Here is a 19,699-nt window from a genome sequence, read left to right as displayed (position 1 = left end):
TTTTTGCAAAAAGAGTCCATGCAGATAGTCCAGGTAGCTATTTAACTAACCACTTAGCAGTCTTTTATGGTTGTTCAAGGTGCTGTTGACTTCAGACTTGGTGCATTAGTCCTGCTGGCCATGCAATAACAGAAAGAACAGTCTGGCTTGGGTGGCTGGACCCTTTGACATTTGTTAGGGCCTTCCTCTGACACCGCCTGGTATAGAGGTCCTTGATGGCAGGGATTTTGGCCCCAGTGATCTACTGTGCCGTACGCTCTACCATTTGTAGCACCTTGCGGTCGGATGTGAAGCAGTTGCCATACCAAAAGGTGATGCAGCTAGTCAAGATGCTCTCAATGGTGCAGCTGTAGAACTTTTTGAGGATCTGACAATCTTTTTAGTCTCCTTAGGGGGAAGAGGTGTTGCCATGCTCTCTTCATGACTGTGTTGGTGTGTGTGTGGGGGGACTATCATAGATCCTTAGTGATGTCGACACCGAAGAACTTGAAGCCCTCAACACACTCCACTACAGCACAGTCGACGTGAATGGGGGTGTCCTCGGCCCTCCTTTTCCTTTTGTCCACAATCATCTCCTTTGTCTTGCTAACGTTAATGGAGAGGTTGTTGTCCTGGCTCCACACTGCCAGGTCTCTGACCTCCTCACTATAGGCTGTATATCATCGGTGATCAGGCCTACCACCGTCGTGCTGTCAGCAAACTTAATGATGTTGTTGGAGTCATGTCCGGCCAAACAGTCATGGGTGAACAGGGAGTAAAGGAGGGGACTCAGCACGCACCCCTGATGGGCCCACGTGTTGGGGGTCAGCGTGGCAGATGTATTGCCTACATATCCACAGATGTGTAGGCACCTGGGGGTGGGCCATCAGGAAATCCAGGATCCAGTTGCATAGGGAGGTGTTCAGTCCCAGGGACCTTGGGTTAGTGATGAGCTTAGTGGGCGCTATAGTGTTGAATGGTGAGCTGTAGTCAATGTACAGCATTCTCATACAGGTGTTCCTCTTGTCCAGGTGGGAAAGGGCAGTGTGGCGTGCAATAGAGATTGTCATATGTGGAGATGTTGGGGCGGTATGTGAATTGGAGTGGGTCCAGGGTGTTGATATGAGCCATGACCAGTCTTTCAAAGCATTTCATGGCTACAGACGTGAGTGCTACGGGGCGATTATCATTTAGACAGGTTACCTTGGCGTTCTTGGGCACAGGGATTATTGTGGTGTACTTGAAGCATGTAGGTATTACAGACTGGTAGGTATTACAGACTGGGAGAGGTTGAAAATGTCACTGAAGACCCTTGAACAGTGTTTTCCACCAGCGCCGGCTGTCGGCCGACTACAGTGTCATTTTCAGCCGGGTACTTTTTCCATTTCCATTAACTAGGCTACTTTTCAATTCACTAGTCAGAAAAAAGTCTGCCGAGCCATCTCCCGCTAAAATGAACAATATGCTTCTTCTAGCGATCTATTGTTAAGACAGGCGCCTGTCAGTCACGAAGTGAGTGATGACAGGGAAAGACTGCTCGTTTGACAGTCTGCTGTCGGTCCGACCTCTCGATACCTGGGTGTGTGTTGTGTGCACAGTGTACTGTGGTTGCAGTCAAATTTCTACACGGTGGGATAGAGCATGAATTTGCACGTCCCATATAATGTGGTAATGATGAATCTAAAATCAGTTAACCTATTGTTTTCTGGCATATTCATTTTCTTTCGCGTGCAGGGTCCGACTTAAACGATGGCCTGCCGGGGCCAGTGGAAAACATGTTGGGCCAGTAGATCTCGTCAGTGGCCAGTTACTTTTCATTATAGGATTTGTTTTATTTTTATAAACTTTATTTTCATGCAGATAAACTTTACCTGAAAGTGGGAGTGTTCACTAATGATTGATTATAAGCAAGTGTTTTGCTAACTTAGTCTAAACATTCTACATCTCCTCTTTCCAACTGTGATGCTAGATGCGAGGGGGGTGCAGAGCGCTGTAGGCCGTGGCACTTCAGAAAAAATATTTGTGGACTTTTATGCAATGCACGTTTTCATTGCTTGCTAGTAAATGAATATATCGTGTTTTTTTTGTTTTGTTTTTTAAAGGTTGGATATGTCTGACTTTAATTATCAGCAGCAGTTGACAAGGTGATTCTGGCGCTGAGGCCTATAACCTAATGTGCTAATGTTGTGTCAAATGGACAATGCGCCAATCCTTTCCAACCTGGCATGGTATAATTTGATAGTCTTTTCTTAATTTATAGACCAACACCGATCAGGCCCGGTCCTGGCCGATATGCCGCCCTAGGCGAGACCCAAAACAATTCCGCTCTCCAATCCCCGCAATGTAGAATACTAGCCTAGGCTTTAGTGTCGGCCCACAATGCACTTTTATGAATGCCCATGTGGTAGCCTACTGTTTGTAAAACAATTTACTGTTAATCCCTGTAATTTAGTTACATTCATTTCTGTTAATGCATGTATCAATTACTGTAATCAATCTCTGAGTGGAAATGTTTGCAGAGTTCATTCATAACCTGCTACACTTGTGAGAAACAGGTTTTGGTTTATTTAATACCACACTCCATATGAGCATGTGTCTGGTTTCTCTGTCCTGTTAATGTTGACAGAGCGCACACGCACCTGAGGATTCATAGAAGTAGCTGGCATGCTTCTCGCAAATGTCAAATGTAGTAAAGTGTCTAGCTCGGCTTCTCAGTCATTTTTTTCTTCACTTCACACAGTAAGTCGAGTCTTTTTTTAAATCTTTTTTTTTTTTACATCCATTCAAATTGTTCAAATACTGTGCGTAACTATTACAATCTTTACAACACTCTCCCCCTCGATAATCAGCATCGCTGATAAATAGGCTATGGACGTGGTGTTTTTGTTTCTATTTTAATGATTGTCAATTTCATCTTCATAGCTATCCCCTTCATACATTCCTTGTCAATTCATTGTCAAATAACCATGCAGAATTCTTTGTTTTTCACGCAGGAATAAAATATAAAACGTTTATTTTGTAAATGCAGTTCTAAAATGCTGCTTATTGTAATTTCTGCTCGGCATCAGACTAATGTTGTGCTTTAGTTGCACTTCTCCACTCTGACATGGGCATTCTATCATCAGACAGCACTCTGACTGATATGTAGCTACTTTTCTCAGGTACTTTTCTCAGTGTAGCCAGCCTACTTTTCTCAGGTACTTTTCTCAGTGTAGCCAGCCTACTTTTCTCTGGTAAAATGCAAGATTAATTAAGAAAAACATTAGGAAATGTAGCTTGCTACATTCTTTCTATGATAAACAGAAATATGATGGCCATGCATAGTTTTTTTCGGAAAATACCTTGCTTTTTCATTAAACTCATTTAGCCTACTTGTGTGGCTACCAGCCAAATAGCGTTGCACTTCTGTTGTCATCTGATAAATTAAGCTATTTTCTGCCTAATGTGTTGCACTGTGTGTTCTGTGAAGGAAACTGTAGCTGCACGCCCCTGATCACTCTATTGAATCAAATACCCCGGTATACGGTAAATACTATATACCGTCCAAGACTACTCGTGGCTTTGATTGACGAGTGCTTTTACAGAGGTGTGCACGTGTGAGTTCGCTGATTCTCTCCATGTCCATTCAGAAAGTTATCTTGACTGTCTGAACTCCATCTCTTTTAATAAAAATCTAATGCACCTGTCATGATTTAATCTTGTAAAAGGCCTATTTTCGGTAGCTTGGGCTACATTTTATTTCTCTCTTTACGGCATCATCTCTTTGAAGAACATATGCCATTGAATGACCACAGCACAGGGCTTGTGACGTTATGCAAATATTTCTGGGAAAAGTGGGAGAACACATCGGACTTAGTTTGAATGGTTTTGTGCGTCGAAATATGATCTGTATTAAAAATGTATATATGCAGAAAAGTCAACGGACAAGGTAGACATCTTTATTTTCACTCCGTTAATATTGTCAATATGAAAATGCAACATCCTCTCCAACCTGCCATTATTTAACTTGTTGGTTTATTCATATTTAGGCCTATAAGTAATAACATGAATAAGATTGAAATGACATGATAATAACAAAGTGTAATGGCTTGTTTCAAATAGCTTTTATTAAGAAGCATATCCATGAAAACAAGTGTACAAACAGAATTTAACCATTGTCAGTGACAGTGTACATTGGCCTGGCCAATTACCGTAACCTCATATTCCAAGACAGTAACAGCCCTATTTCAGTTTCCCTGTATTACAATCACCGACCACTAGGAGCGCAACCTGGATGAGCATTTTCTTGTATGCTTATTTCCACCAGCGTGCAGGCATGCGTGCCGCTGCACGTGGGTGTGTGTTATGACAGAGGGTGAGTGTTTCTTCCTAAAGGTAGATGGTATCATTCCTTTGTGCAAGGTGGAAGAGTTCTTTCAGGGAGAGACCGCAATCACTACGTGGCTCTGATCTAATCAAGGCCTCCTCCTTCTCCCCTTACCTTTTACCTAGTATTAATGGGAAGCAGCAAGTGTGGTCAAGACAAGGCATGGGGCATCTAATTTGTAAGGGGGAGATGGTGAGTGTCTTCAGGGCATGGTTGTAATTTAATGGCTGTTGTTACTGACTGCCTGTCATCCTAAGACTCTAATTAGACCTGTGTCTTCTCACCCCAAAAGCCCTGGGCCTGGTGTCACTGCTAGGGACCTAATAGCTTACAGCTGGTGTCAATATAACTAGTCCTCTGGGGCTAACAACATAACTGCAGGGCTCAAAACTGTGGCCAAACATTTGCAAGGCTTTGACAAAAAAAATGTTTTATTGGTGCTAGGGTGCCAGTAATAATTTATTTTTTTCCTCAACTGTTCAGAGGAGACTGCGTGAATCAGGCCGTCATGGTCGAATTGCTGCAAAGAAACCACCACTAAAGGACACCAATAATAAGAAGAGATTTGCTTAGTCCAAGAAGCACAAGCAATGGACATTAGACTGGTGGAAATCTGCCCTTTGGTCTGATAAGTCCAAATGTGAGATTTATTTTTTGTTCCAACAGCTGTGTCTTTGTGTGACGCATGGTAGGTGAACGGAGGATCTCCGCCTGTGTGGTTCCCACCGTGAAGCATAGAGGAGGAGGTGTGATGGTGTGTGGGTGCTTTGCTAGTGACACTGTCAGTGATTTATTTAGAATTCAAGGCACACTTAACCAGCATGGCTACCACAGCATTCTGCAGCGGTACGCCATCCCATCTGATTTGCACTTAGTGGGACTATCATTTGTTTTTCAACAGGACAAAGACCCAACACACCTCCAGGCTGTGTAAGGGCTATTTGACCAAGGAGAGTGATGGAGTGCTGCATCAGATGACCTGGCCTCCACAATTGTCCAACCTCAACCCAATTGAGATGATTTGGGATGAGTTAGATCGCAGTGAAGGAAAAGCAGCCAACAAGTGCTCAGCATATGTGGGAACTCCTTCAAGACTGTTGGAAAAGCATTCCTATCTTCACAATTATTCTATGCATAAAAGAGTAAAAAAAAAAAGAAAAACCCTTGAATGAGTAGGTGTCCAAACTTTTGACCGGTTATGTATGTATGTATGTATGTATGTATGTATGTATGTATGTATGTATGTATGTAAAGTCAAGGCGTCTGAATACTTTCCGAATGCACTGTATGTATGCGTGCATTCGGAAAGTATTCAGACGCCTTGACTTATTCCACATTTTGTTACATTATTCTGAAATTGATTAAATTGTTTTTTCCCCCTTATCTACCCACAATACCCCATAATGACATTTTTTTTTTGTTGTGCCTTTTGGGTAACTCCAGGCTGTCATGTGCCTTTTACTGAGGAGTGGCTTCCCTGGCCACTACCATAAAGGCCTGATTGGTGGAGTACTGCAGAGATGGTTGTCCTTCTGGAAGGTTCTCCCATCTCCACATGGGAACTTTGGAGCTCTGTCAGTGACCATTGGGTTCTTGGTCACCTCCCTGACCAAGGCCCTTCTCCCCCGATTGCTCAGTTTGGCCGGGCGGCCAGCTCTAGGAAGAGTCTTGGTGGTTCCAAACTTCTTCCATTTAAGAATGATGGAGGCCACTGTGTTCTTGGGGACCTTCAACGCTGCAGACATTTTTTGGTACCCTTCCCCAGATCTGTGCCTCACACAATCCTGTCTCGGAGATCTACGGACAATTCCTTCGACCTCATGGCTTGGTTTTTGCTCTGACTTGCACTGTCAAATGTGGGATATTTTATATAGACAGGTGTGTGCCTTTCCAAATCATGTCCAATCAATTGAATTTACCATAGGTGGACTCCAATCAAGTTGTAGAAACATCTCAAGGATGATCAATTGAAACATGATACACCTGAGCTCAATTTGAGTCTCATAGCAAAGGGTCTGAATACTTATATAAATAAGGTATTTGTTATTTTTAATACATTTGCAAATATTTCTCTAAACCTGTGTTCGGTTTGTCATTATTGGGTGTTGTGTGTAGATTGAGGGAAAACAATTTTATCCATTTTAGAATAAGCCTGGAACGTAACAATGTGGGAAAAAGTCAAGGAGTCTGAATACTTCCCGAATGCACTGTATGTGTGTAAATATTAAAAAGTGTATTGTTGTTTCCAGACCTAAAGTGGTCTCCTGATGTGTTTGAAGCATTGTTGTGGACTGAGAACATCCCATTTTTGTACGTTTTCCTATAAAAAAGTGTGTGTTTTTTTTTTTTGAGAGTGAACCTGAAAAACCTAGGACAACTCGGTAACCTGGAAAATAATACCAGGAAAAAGGTTGAACTGATTTTCATAGGGCCTGTGGAGTGAATCGCTAACAATAACACCCTTTTTGAGATTGCGAAAGGTTGTATTTCTTCCCTCCAAACAATCAATTTAAATATATTGTCAAATTGGAATTAATTATGTTTGGAGGGTAGGTCATTATTGGCTATAGACTTCTTGCTCAGCCCGCTAATTAAGAACATTTTAAATTATGTGCGCATCGTTCGCTTTCTCGGGCCATTATTATTTTCTTTCGGACCAGTAGCTTTCAGTTGGCACTAGCAAATGTACCTGAATGTCAAGCCCTGCTGTTGTTAATTCGCCTGGTTATCTATGTAATGAGTCCTCTGGGGCTAACAGGTGTTATTCCATTAGTGTTAATGCTTTGTTTCCTTCTCTGTAGAATGTGGTCCGTGCGTGGATGACGTTGTTGCCCTATACAGTCTCATTCTGTACCTGTTCTAATGATTTAATCTGAAGTTTTGTTGAGCTTGTGTCCATGGCATAATAAATGTTTATTTTTGTCATTTTTGAAACCTGTGTAAACCGGTGGAGAGGCATTGGGATGTGACGTAACCAGTCTAAAACTGATCTGGTGACATGTATATTTTCCCAGATCGACAGACTTGTATAAAGGTGCGTGTTTGTCGGCGATCACAGCTCTTCTTGGAAAACAGGTAATTTTCCTGAGTGTTGTGTATAATTGTCTACTGGTTTGTTGGACGCCATTCAAATCCATAGTCTGGGCGCTTTGGTGCTGGCGTGTTTGTGTAGCTGTGTTACGGTACCACTACCAGTGTATCTGATAGTTTAGATTACTGTTTCTAATCCTGGCCCCTCCCCTCTGCCCCAGGCTGTGGGTCAAGCAGAACCAACAGCACTATGGGAGGGCGGGGTGGACGGTGGCGCGGGGGCTGGTAGCTGGCAGAGTGCGTCAACAGGCACGTGTCGGGCCCGCCCGCTCTCGCAAACTGGCGCAGGAAATGAGAAGTGGTGGTTATGTCACACGGGCTCTCTAATCTCCCCTGGGCTGGCGCTGCTGCAAACCGCTGTTGGCTCCTTTTTGGGAGAAACCAACCAACAACGTTATGTTATGCTGACGTTGAGGCTGAGCACTGGCTGTGTAAAGCTGTACGCTACAGCCAGGGCCACTGGGATGGGCTCATCCCGATCTACCCTCCTCCTTTCATCCCTCTCTCCATGTCAGTGCTGCTGGAGGGATAGAGGGAGTTACTACTGCAACGTTAGACAGAAGGGCCAGCCGACGTCTGGTTACATATCCTCCTACCACTAAAGTGGAATATGTTTCATGTTGTAGCCTTCATATATTTCAATAACAATCAAGATGGAGATTGTCTTCTCTACCTATTATTTAGATTTGATGCAGAACATAGTATACTGTACTATACACTGAGTGTATACAACATTAGGAACACCATCCTAATATTGAGTTGCACCCCTAAAGTTCTTTGGGCATGAACTACAAGGTGTCAAGTGTTCCATAGGGATGCTGGCCCATGTTGACTCCAATACTTCCCACAGTTGTGCCAAGTTGGCTGGATGTCCTTTGGGTGGTGGGCCATTCATGATACAAGGGAGACTGTTGAGCGTGTAAAAACCCAGCAGCGTTGCAGTTCTTGACACCCTCAAACCCCGTTCAAAGGCACTTAAATATTTTGTGTTGCCCATTCACCTTCTGAATGGCACACATACACAACCCATGTCTCAAGGCTTAAACCTCTTTCACCTGTCTCCTCCCCTTCATCTACACTGAAGTTGATTTAACAGGTTCCTAATGTTTTCTACAGTCAGTGTATAATATCCTCCATTAAATGTGAAATAGTTTGCCAATCATTGTTTTATTAAATGGAACTACCTGCTTCAGTGCTGCCTTTTTCAATATGTTTATGAATCAATGGTATTTTAACCTTGGTCTTTAACTTGATAGTATGATTGATGGTGACCTTTTCTGCTGTAGAAGCAGGTCACAAGTATAACGACTTTCTCTGCATCACGTAGGCCTTATGTACTGGCTTGTTTCAGTATCAGAGGTGAAGTGGTGATCATGCCCAGAGCTATGTTCGGGAGGCTGCTCTGCAGTGAGGGAATCCAATCTGCCTGGGGAGAGAATGGCTCGGCTATATTTTGCTGCCTTCCTGGCGGTGTCCGACTCTGTAGTGAGATTAGCAGGGTCAGTGCATGGGGCTGTGTGCAGGGCATGGGGGGGGAAGGGGAAACAGACTTATCTCCTTGGACTCTCACTAATGTCGCCAACTGTCAGTTGGCGAGTGAAGCTGCTGGCCAAGCTAGCTTTACTGCTACTGTACAGGCCCCAAGTCTGATCTATGGTCAATCATGTTACTATCCATGTTGCATCCCATCATGGCCACGTCTGCCACCATGTTTTTTTTCCTTCTGACCTGCATACAGAAGTTGTATGATTCTTGTCTGGCAAATCATTTGATGTCCTGCAGATTACTGCCTATGTCATATAAAGACAAAGTAATATGGAGACTTCGTCTCCTACATGTACACAGTAATATGTTTATGACTCAATGGTATCTTTCTCTTTTGTTCCCTCCCACAATTACTGAGGTACTTTCAGCATGACTATCCTAATTATGTGGTGGGGATAAGTACTGTTTATCAGTATTGTATACTGAACAAAAATATACCACCATTTGCATCATGGAGCGTGACACATCTCCTTCGCAAAAAGTTGATCAGGCTGTTGATTGTGGCCTGTGGAATCTTCTCCCACTCTTCAATGGCTGTGTGAAGTTGCTGGATATTGGCGGGAACTGGAACACGCTGTAGTATATGTCGATCCAGAGCATCCCAAACAAGCTCAATGGGTGTCATGTCTGGTGAGTATGCAGGCCATGGAAGAACTGGGACATATTCAGCTTCCAGGAGTTGTGTACAGATCTTTTCGACATGGGGCCGTGCATCATGCTGAAACATGAGGTGATGGTGGCGGATGACAATGGGCCTCAGGATCTTGTGACGGTATCTCTGTGCATTCAAATTGCCATCGATAAAATGCTATTGTGTTCGTTGTCTGTAGCTTCTGCCTGCCCATACCATAACCCCACCACCACGGGGCTCTCAGCAAACCACTCGCCCATACACATGGGCTTCGGTTGTGAGGCCTGTTGGACGTACTGCCAGATGTTCTAAAACGGCTACTCCCACCCAGAGGTACGTGACAATGCCGTTGGGGGTACGCCAAATAAAAATGTGATTCACATTTTCAAATAGTCCATTTTTATATTTTCTAACGCGGTTATACATTTGGGTGGTTTTTTTCTTGCCTGAGTAGCCTCGTTTCACTGCCAAAAATCAAATTAAACCATCTAGTGTTCAGCGAAATAACACAATATCAAATACAGGTAGCTTAGTCAAATAATTAACATCCAATCACATTAACCATTACTCTTTCGTGGGAATTCCACTAACAGTCTGTATGTAGCCTAACGTAGCTGCTGCTCATTCCGTTTGCTCGAAAACCAGGACAACAGAAGTGGATATTTTTAAAGTACTGGACAGCTTTGTGACATCAAATGGACTTTGGTGGTCAAGATGTGTTTGTATCTGTACTGATGGCGCAAAAGCCATGACAGGAAGACGTAGTGGAGTGGTAATGTGCATGCAAGCAGTTGCTCCCAACGCCACTTGGGTACACTGCAGCATCCACAGAGAGGCTCTTTCTGCCAAAGGAATGCCTGACAGCTTGAAAGACGTTTTGGATACTACAGTGAAAATGGTTAACTTTGTTAAAGCAAGACTCCCTCGCGTGTATTTTCTGCACTATGCAATGATATGGGCAGCAACCATGTAACGCTTTTACAACATACAGAAGTGCGCTGGTATTCAAGGGGCAAAGTATTGACACTTATTTATATATATATATATATATATATATATATATATATATATATATATATATATATATATATATATATATTTATTTATTTATTTTAATCATTTTTGTAAAATTTTTTACTGACCATCATTTTCACTTGTCTCTGACTGCTTGCATGATGATGAGTTTCTCACACGACTGGCCTATCTGGGTGATTTAAAAAATAAATAAATAAATAGAATATATTAAAAAAATATATTCTCGCTGAATGAACTCTCCAACTGTATTCAGTGTGCGGGACAAAATTTAGGCTATGATTAAGAAGTTGGAGCTCTTCTCTGTCTACATTAACAAGGACAACACATGTCTTTCCATCATTGTATGATTTTTTTGTGTGCAAATATACTCAAGCTCACGGACAATGTCAAATGTGATATAGCGAAGCACCTGAGTGAGCTGGGTGCTCAATTACACAGGTACTTTCCTGAAACGGACGACACAAGCAACTGGATTCGTTATCCCTTTCCTGCCCTGCCTTCAGTCCACCTACCGATATCTGAACAAGAGAGCCTCATCAAATTGCAACAAGCGGTTCTGTGAAAATTTTTATCAGAAGCCACTGCCAGATTTCTGGATTGGGCTGCGCTCAGAGTATCCTGCCTTGGCAAATGCGCCGTTAAGACATTGATGCCCTTTGCAACCACGTACCTATGTAAGAGTGGATTCTCGGCCCTCACTAGCATGAACACTAAATACAGGCACAAACTGTGTGTGAAATGATTTAAGACAGACTCTCTCCAGTACAACCCAACATTGCAGAGTTATGTGCGTCCTTTCAAGCACACCCGTCTCATTAACCTGTGGGGAATTATTCACAATTTGATGAACAAATACTGTTTTATATGTAAGATGGTTAAATAAAGAGCTAAATTATTGATTATTATTATTTGTGCCCTGGTCCTATAAGAGCTCTTTGTCACTTCCCAGGAGCTGGGTTGTGACAAACTCACTAATTATTATGTTTAATGTGTGATTGAAGCAGGCTTATAATGATGGCAAAAGACATTTGAGAGTGCTCTAACCCTGGTGCTAGTAGCTGGAGGTTGAATGTTTGAAGGGGATCGAGACTATAAAAAGTTTGGGAACCATTGCTCTAAAGCAACGTTGGAGGCGGGGATAACATTCAATTATCTGGCAACAGCTGTGGTGGACGGTCCTACAATCAGCCTGCCAATTGTACACTCCCTCAACTTGAGACATCTGTGGTGTTGTGTGACAAACTGCACATTTTAGAATGGCCTTTTTTAATGTCAACAGCACAAGGTGCACCTGTGTAATGATCAAGCTGTGTAATCAACTTCTTGCTATGGCACACCTGTCAGGTGGCTGGATTATCTTGGCAAAGGAGAAATGCTCACTAACAAGGATGTAAACAAATTTGTGCATATGGAACATTTGGGCAATCTTTTATTTCAGCTCATGAAATATGGGACCAACACTTTACATGTTGCGGGTTATATTTTTCTTCAGTGTATATGAGTCCCCTCCATGACCTCATGTCATCGTGCAGGCTTTTGACCTCCTTTCTCATCTCTTTGTATTACAGACAAGTTCAATTCATATGTGACGCTGAAGGTACAGAATGTCAAGAGCACCACCATCACCGTGCGAGGGGACCAGCCATGCTGGGAGCAGGACTTCATGTTGTAAGTGACCAGTGACCACACACTTCTTAGACTGCTCTTCCTGTCCTATGCACTCACACATTGTCGTATAGGCCACAACACACCTGCTGTTTGTGTGGAGTATAGAATAGTCTGTCTGAAGGCTCTAAGTGTCGCTGTTTTCATACAGTGTCAACAGAATCATGTAACATCAGGTTTGTTTTGGTTGATGAGGATCAGAGAGTGAAGGTAAAGGGAGGCTCTATGGCTCTGAGCTCAACAGACTTTATTGTGACAGTATGTCCTCCATGCTCAGTCACTAACACCTTTTTTTGATTAAGGCTGACGTGCTGATTTGGCTTTTGTAATTATGCAGCAGATGCAATCACCCGAGTGCTCTATCCTACAGACAGGTGAGAGCAGGAAAGCTAGCCTGCCGCTGGTGGTAATGCTCTGTAGCTACACTTCAGGTTTATGATTTTCAGACAGTAATACGTGGCAGTAGGTCACAGTCAGGGATTTCCAGTTTTGTCCCCATTGTTGACTACCGGGTGGGTTGTTTCGGGAAAGGTAGCTAACCGGTTCTCACAGCTGTTCACTTCCTTATTGTTAATAATCTCATTTTCTCTTTTTAGTGTTCTGATTCTAGGCTGTGACGTTGTAACTGTAGATTTAGTCTTTGTGTGTGTGCGGTCATTGTTCTGTTTATTTTTCCAGAACTGTCACAAGGATGTTGCGGAGTGTAAATGCTCTGCCTTAGTGCTGTTTATGAAACACAATACGATAGCTTAGCACATCACTCAACGGTGTTGCCATCAAACATTCAGCTCAGGCACCTTGACGAGCACCACCTGTTACTGTAAATCATGTTTAGCAAATGTGTTAGTTTAGCACAAACTACAAGTCCTATGCCAATGAACAGGACAGTGTATGGTCTAGCTGAGGTGAGCAATTGAAGCGCTAGCGAATGGCATTGGCATGTTAAAAATGATATCTAGTGTATGTAGGAAAATACACAAGTTTACTGTTATATGGAAACTGGCTCAGCTCAATTTCTTCCTTCTCCAGTGATGTCTTTTCTTGCCAGAAAGCTGTAGCCTATTGGTTCTGTGGGTCAACCTTTATGTAACAGCTTCCCTAATTGATATCGATCACGTTCTATATAATTGACTCCGAATACTTTAGTGGATGGCTGCACGTTGGTCTTCTTAATGACACAGCAGATTGCCAAAGGGTCTTATGGTTTGTCAGGGCAGGCTTCTGTTTCTATGTTAGCCAGAGGGCCTTGGAGACTAGAGGCCAGATCAGACCACACCTTCCTTGTGAGATAATGGCCATCCCCACCTAGAGACGTGCTCAGGCCACCAGAGGTTACAGAAAACAGGCGTGTAGTGACAGCTGTGGATGGATATGTATATCTTACATCCCACACTCGCCGTATCTCTAGGTAGGGCTTTTTCCATAGCGCCTCTGCTATGCTGCTCAGAGTCATTATAGACCTATTGTTCTTAATGCTCTTTAGGTGTACAAATACAACACGGTTTGATAGAGCTTAGCCTACAGTATGTGATGTTAAGAGCCTACATGGAATTGTCTCATTTGGACTGGGGCTTATGTTTACACTGATGGTGTTGTTTTTGACGATTGAGGTAATGGAAGGATCTTTCACTGTTTCCGTGACGCGGTGCTCCAGGAAGTGACATAGAGGAGAGCCTTAATGTTTCTGTGCTTGAATGAGGCCTCAACAGAACCATCTGTCTCTATGGCAACTCATCAATTAATCATTATTCTCTCCTATCCCTGCTTTTTGAGTGTTTAGAGAAAGTAATGGGGGAAAATTATAAATGCAGTATTTTCCAGCGTTGTTTCCCGAAGCCTGTTGGGGTGGGGTCCTGTGGTTCATTCCCATCTCACTCCACAGACAATGGGAAGCTCAAATGAAACATGCATGGATTTCTGAATGCTGCTTTCACATGAATCAGTCCGTGCCGTGGGTTCTTTAGTTTGTGTTTCTATGCTGCAGAAAGAGAGAGCTCAAAGTGAAGTCAGTGTGTGAATGAATCTGTTTACTATTTTGATATGTTCAAAATTATCTACTTATTGTTTGTATTTGTTTTCTAAAAGTATATTGGTATGACCATAAGCAATTTATACAAGTACCTGGTTAATCATGTTTGCATCCACTGTGGCCACGTAAGAGCCTAAGATTGACAGTGGTTGGTTTTCTCATTAGGGTAATAGTGTAGTCGTCATTTGGTGCATCTCTTTAAGTGTGAGTGGTTTAGAATATCTTTGTTTGCACCTGGGCTCACTCTTACTGCCACTGTTACTCAGGGCAGTGCACTTTTGATAATTATCTTCTTTCTTCTTCCTATTGTTTTTGCCGCATTAAGTTGTCAACCACAGTAGATGCCAGTATGCAAATGAGATGGATACATCATGAGTAATAGTCGCTTTCGAAGGAGATGCTCTTTTATTGTTATCAAGCTTTACTTCCATTTGAATGGCAAATAAAGGACTGAATGCATCACAACGTCTGACATGATGCGTAAACAAACAAAGACCACAAGTAGTCGATGAGCAGCAGGCCAGACAGTAGTACTTATCCTAGTTTCTGTTGTCATAGTTACTTCGATGTTTCCATTTGAATGGATGTGACTCACTACATAATGAATGCAACCATCCTTTAGAATATTTACAGTTTAGTCCTATACAATGTTACCTATGGGCTCAATCACTTTGTCTCTGTCTATCAAACGTTATCCAATGAGAGTTGATTATGACCCAATCTTCTTCATTCCCACCCTCTGTCTCTCCAGTGAGATAAACCGTCTGGACCTGGGGCTCATCGTGGAGGTGTGGAACAAAGGCCTTATCTGGGACACCATGCTGGGGACTGCCTGGATCCCCCTCAAGAGCATCCGCCAGTCAGAGGAGGTGAGGAACACAGAGAACGCACACATGCATCCAAACGTACACACACAATTACATCAGACATCCAGCTCAAATGTTAAAACCATGTACACAGATATGTCTGGGCACTGTTTTACCACCCGGTTAGTTTAATCTGGTCTGTCTATGACCTCTGACCTTGTCTTTCTCTTCCTTCAGGAGGGCTCAGGGGAGTGGACCTTCCTGGATGCTGAGGTTCTGATGAAGGCTGATGAGATTTACGGCACCAAAAACCCAACGCCCCACCGGCTTCTGCTGGACACGCGCTTTGAGCTGCCTTTCGGTAAAATGTCAAATAGATCACCATTTTTCGATTGGGCACATAGCTATCACAGGATATCTCTTTTATATAATAGGCTCTCTTTAAAATGTATTTGTTGCTTCTATAGACTAAATCATGGTCAAATAGCTTTTACCGTTACTGTAGCTAAAGGTACGATGCTGAAATGTTGTAGGTCTGTTTTTGTTGTTGCATTGGAAGAAGTGACAGACATGAGGCACAGTAATGATTTGTACAGTAGTAGCTTTTCCAATGACCTGTGCTTTAACGTACGTCACCAGACATGATATCGATTGGCTGAAATGCCAGCAGGTTGAGTAGTGAGCCTCTTGGATGCAGCCGCTCTCGTCTCTCTACACTGAGAGGGAACAGTTATGTAATTTGTACGTCACTTTCGACATCGCTGTCCCTTAATGTTGCCAGTATTGGCGTCGGCGTGCATAAAACACTTCAGATCGGTAACTTCAAAGTTAAAACTGTGGGAGGAGCTCAGGCTGCTTTCAGGTGTTTAAGGGCAGGCCTTTGAAGGTAGGGGAGATGAGGCTGTGTGTTTGTCTGGGTTCTTTGTACAATTGATCCCATTCATTCACCAGGAAAGGGGTTTGGTTTCATCTGCCTTTGAAGCCCTGGCCTTTTGTGTTTGGCTCTCTTTAATGTCCAGTGTCTCTGTAAAGGATCATGGCCCATCTGGGCACAGGGAGGGAGTGGGGGCTCTGCTCTAATAGACCAGCGGCATCAAATGAAGTTGTATTTGTCACATGGGCCGAATACAACAGGTGTAGACCTTACATTGAAATGCTTACTTACAAGCCCTTAACCAACAATGCAGTTTCAAGAAAATACCTTTAAAAAAAGTAAGAGAAGAATAACAAATAATTAAAGAGCAGCAGTAAATAACAATAGTGGGGCTGTATACAGGGAGTACCAGTATAGAGTCAAAGTGCAGGGGCAACGGTGTCGAGGTAACTGAGGTAATATGTACATGTAGGTAGAGTTATTAAAGTGACTATGCATAGATAATAAGAGAGTAGCAGCAGCGTAAAGGGGGGGGGGGGGGGTTAGCTTGGGGGTAGAAGCTATTTAGAAGCCTCTTGGACCTAGACTTGGCGCTCCGGTACCGCTTGTTGTGCGGTAGCAGAGTCTAATACTAGAGTGGCTGGAGTCTTTGACAATTTTTAGGGCCTTCCTCTGACACCGCCTGGTATAGAGGTCCTGGATGGCAGGAAGCTTGGCCCCAGTGATGTACTGGGCCGTTCGCACTACCCTCTGTAGTGCCTTGAGGTCGGAGAACGAGCAGTTGCCATACCAGGCAGTGATGCAACCCATCAGGATGCTCTCAATAGTGCAGCTGTAAAACCTTTTGAGGATCTGAGGACGCATGCCAAATCTTTTCAGTCTCCTGAGGGGGAATAGGTTTTGTCGTGCCCTCTTCATGACTGTCATAGTGTGCTTCGACCATGTTAGTTTGTTGGTGATGTGGACGCCCCGTCGATGAGAATGGGGGTGTGCTTGGTCCTCCTTTTCCTGTAGTCCACAATCATCTCCTTTGTCTTGATCACGTTGAGGGAGAGGTTGTTGTCGTTGCACCACACGGTCAGGTCTCTGACCTCCTCCCTATAGGCTGTCTTGTCGGTGATCAGGCCTACCACTGTTGTTATCGGCAAACCTAATGATGGTATTGGAGTCTGGCCAGGCCACGCAGTCATGAGTGAACAGGGACTACAGAAGGGAACTGAGCACGCACCCCTGAGGTGCCCCTGTGTTGAGGATCAGCGTGGTGGATGTGTTGTTACCTACCCATACCACCTGGGGGCGGCCCGTCAGGAAGTCCAGGATCCAGTTGCAGAGGGAGGTGTTTAGCCCCAGGGTCCTTAGCTTAGTTATGAGCTTTGAGGGCACTATGGTGTTGATCGCTGAGCTGTAGTCAATGAATAGCATTCTAATATAAGTGTTCCTTTTCTCCAGCTGTGAAAGGGCAGTGTGGAGTGCAGTAGAGATTGCATCATCTGTTGGGCGGTATGCAAATTGGAGTGGGTCTAAGGTTTCTGGGATAATGGTGTTGATGTGAGCCATAACCAGCCTTTCATAGCATTTCATGGCTACCGACGTGAGTGCTACGGGTCGGTAGTCATTTAGGCAGGTTACCTTAGTGTTCTTTGGCACAGGGACTATGGTGGTCTGCTTGAAACATGTTGGTATTACAGACTCAGACAGGGAGAGGTTGAGAATGTCAGTGAAGACACTTGCCAGTTGGTCAGTGCATGCTCAGAGTACACATCCTGGTAATCAATCTGGCCCTGCGGCCTTGTGAATGTTGACCTGTTTGAAGGTCTTACTCACAACGGCTGCAGAGAGCGTTATCACACAGTTGTCCGGAACAGCTGATGCTCTCATGCATGTTTCAGTGTTCCTTGCCACAAAGCGAGCATAGAAGTTATTTAGCTCGTCTGGTAGGCTTGTGTCACTGGGAAGCTCTTGGCTGTGCTTCCCTTTGTAGTCTGTAATAGTTTGCAAGCCCTGCCACATCCGACGAGCGTCGGCGCCGGTGTAGTATGATTTTGATCTTAGCCCTGTATTGATGCTTTGCCTGTTTGATGGTTTGTCGGAGGGCACAGAGGGATTTCTTATAAGCTTCTGTCAGCTCTAGCCTTTAGCTCAGTGCGGATGTTGCCTGTAATCCATGGCGTCTGGTTGGGGTATGTACGTACAGTCACTGGGGACGACATCCTCAACGCACTTATTGATAAAGCCAGTGACTGATGTGGTGTACTCCTCAATGCTATCAGAAGAATCCCGGAACATATTCCAGTCTGTGCTAGCGATGCCGTCCTGTAGTTTAGCATCTGCTTCGTATGACCACGTCATTGTTGCTTCCCGCTTTAATTTTAGCTTGTAAGCAGGAATCAGGAGGATAGAATTATGGTCAGATTTACCAAATGGAAGGCGAGGGAGAGCTTTGTACACGTCTCTGTGTGTAGGGTAAAGGTGGTTGCACATTTAACATGCTTATAGAAATTAGGTAAAACTGATTTAAGTTTCCATGCATTAAAGTCCCCGGCTACTAGGAGCGCAGCCTCTGGATGAGTGTTTTCCTGTTTGCTTTTGGTGGTATACAGCTCATTGAGTGTGGTCTTAGTGTCCGCATCGGTCTGTGGTGGTATGTAGAAAGCTACGAAAAATACAGATGAAAACTCTCTTGGTAGATAGTGTGGTCTACAGCTTATCATGAGATACTCTACCTCAGGCAAGCAAAACTTCGAGACTTCCTTAGATATTGTGCACCAGGTGTTGTTCACATATATGCATAGGCCCCCGCCCGTGTCTTACCAGTCTGCTGTTCTGTCCTGCCGATACAGTGCGTAACCCGCCGGCTGTATATTCTTAATGTCGTTTTTCAGCCGCGACGCAATGAGACATAAGATATTACCGTTTTTAATGTCCCGTTGGTAGGATATATGTGCTTTCAGCTCGTCCCATTAATTTTCCATTGATTTGAACATTAGCTAGCAGGATGGAAGGTAAGGGTAGATTAGCCACTAGTCTAATCCTCGCAAGGCACCCTGATCTTTTTCCACGAAATCTCAGTTTCCTTCAAGTGAATCACAGGGATCTGGGCCTGGTCGGGTGTCTAGTAGTATTTCCCTCCCATCCAACTCATTGAAGAAGAACTATTCATTCAGTTTGAGGTGAGCAATCGCAGTTCTGAGGTCCAGAAGCTCTTTTCGGTCATAAGAGACAGTAGCAGCAACATTATGTACAAAACAAGTTGTGAACAACGCAAAAAAAAAATAGCATGGTTGGTTAACAGCCGTTAAGACGGCAGCCCTCCCCTCCAGCGCCATCATAACATCATAATACCTTGGTAGTAGCTATTAATGTATACTTTATCTGTCTGTACATTAGTCACTTGTTGGGCTGGTTATGTCCTCAAGTAAAGGCTTGTGCAGTTTTGCAGCCCATAAAAGTCCTGTACTCTGCTTCTTATGTCTCTGTGAAGTTCTGCCACTGTCAGGACTATGATCCTTTTCTTCTGGGCATTCATTTGCCTCTGTCATTACAAACGTTTCTACGGTGGAGCTGTAGTACCGGTCCCTGGCACCCAACAGTGCAGTTTGAGGGCCTAGCCAACTATTAGTAATGTCTTATTCTTAAGTGGCTTATGATATATTTAAAGGGCCATGAATATGTAATGGCA

General features: G+C 43.7%; 1 protein-coding gene across 2 annotated transcripts in view; it reads left to right on the top strand.

Annotated features, from left to right (window-relative positions):
• Positions 1-19,699, top strand: part of unc13bb (unc-13 homolog Bb (C. elegans)) — a 105,245-nt gene that overhangs the window by 22,563 nt on the left and 62,983 nt on the right. For both annotated transcript variants that reach the window (XM_082955324.1, XM_082955323.1), the window contains exons 3-5: positions 12,215-12,314; positions 15,092-15,209; positions 15,384-15,507. In XM_082955324.1, the coding sequence (XP_082811450.1) occupies positions 12,215-12,314; positions 15,092-15,209; positions 15,384-15,507 (342 nt within the window). The remainder of the gene's footprint in view (positions 1-12,214; positions 12,315-15,091; positions 15,210-15,383; positions 15,508-19,699) is intronic.

The sequence above is a fragment of the Salmo salar genome, chromosome 01 (genome assembly GCF_965601325.2).
Source record: "Salmo salar chromosome 01, fSalSal1, whole genome shotgun sequence".
Classification (NCBI taxonomy): Eukaryota; Metazoa; Chordata; class Actinopteri; order Salmoniformes; family Salmonidae; genus Salmo; species Salmo salar.
This window is presented reverse-complemented; position numbering and strand designations above follow the sequence as displayed.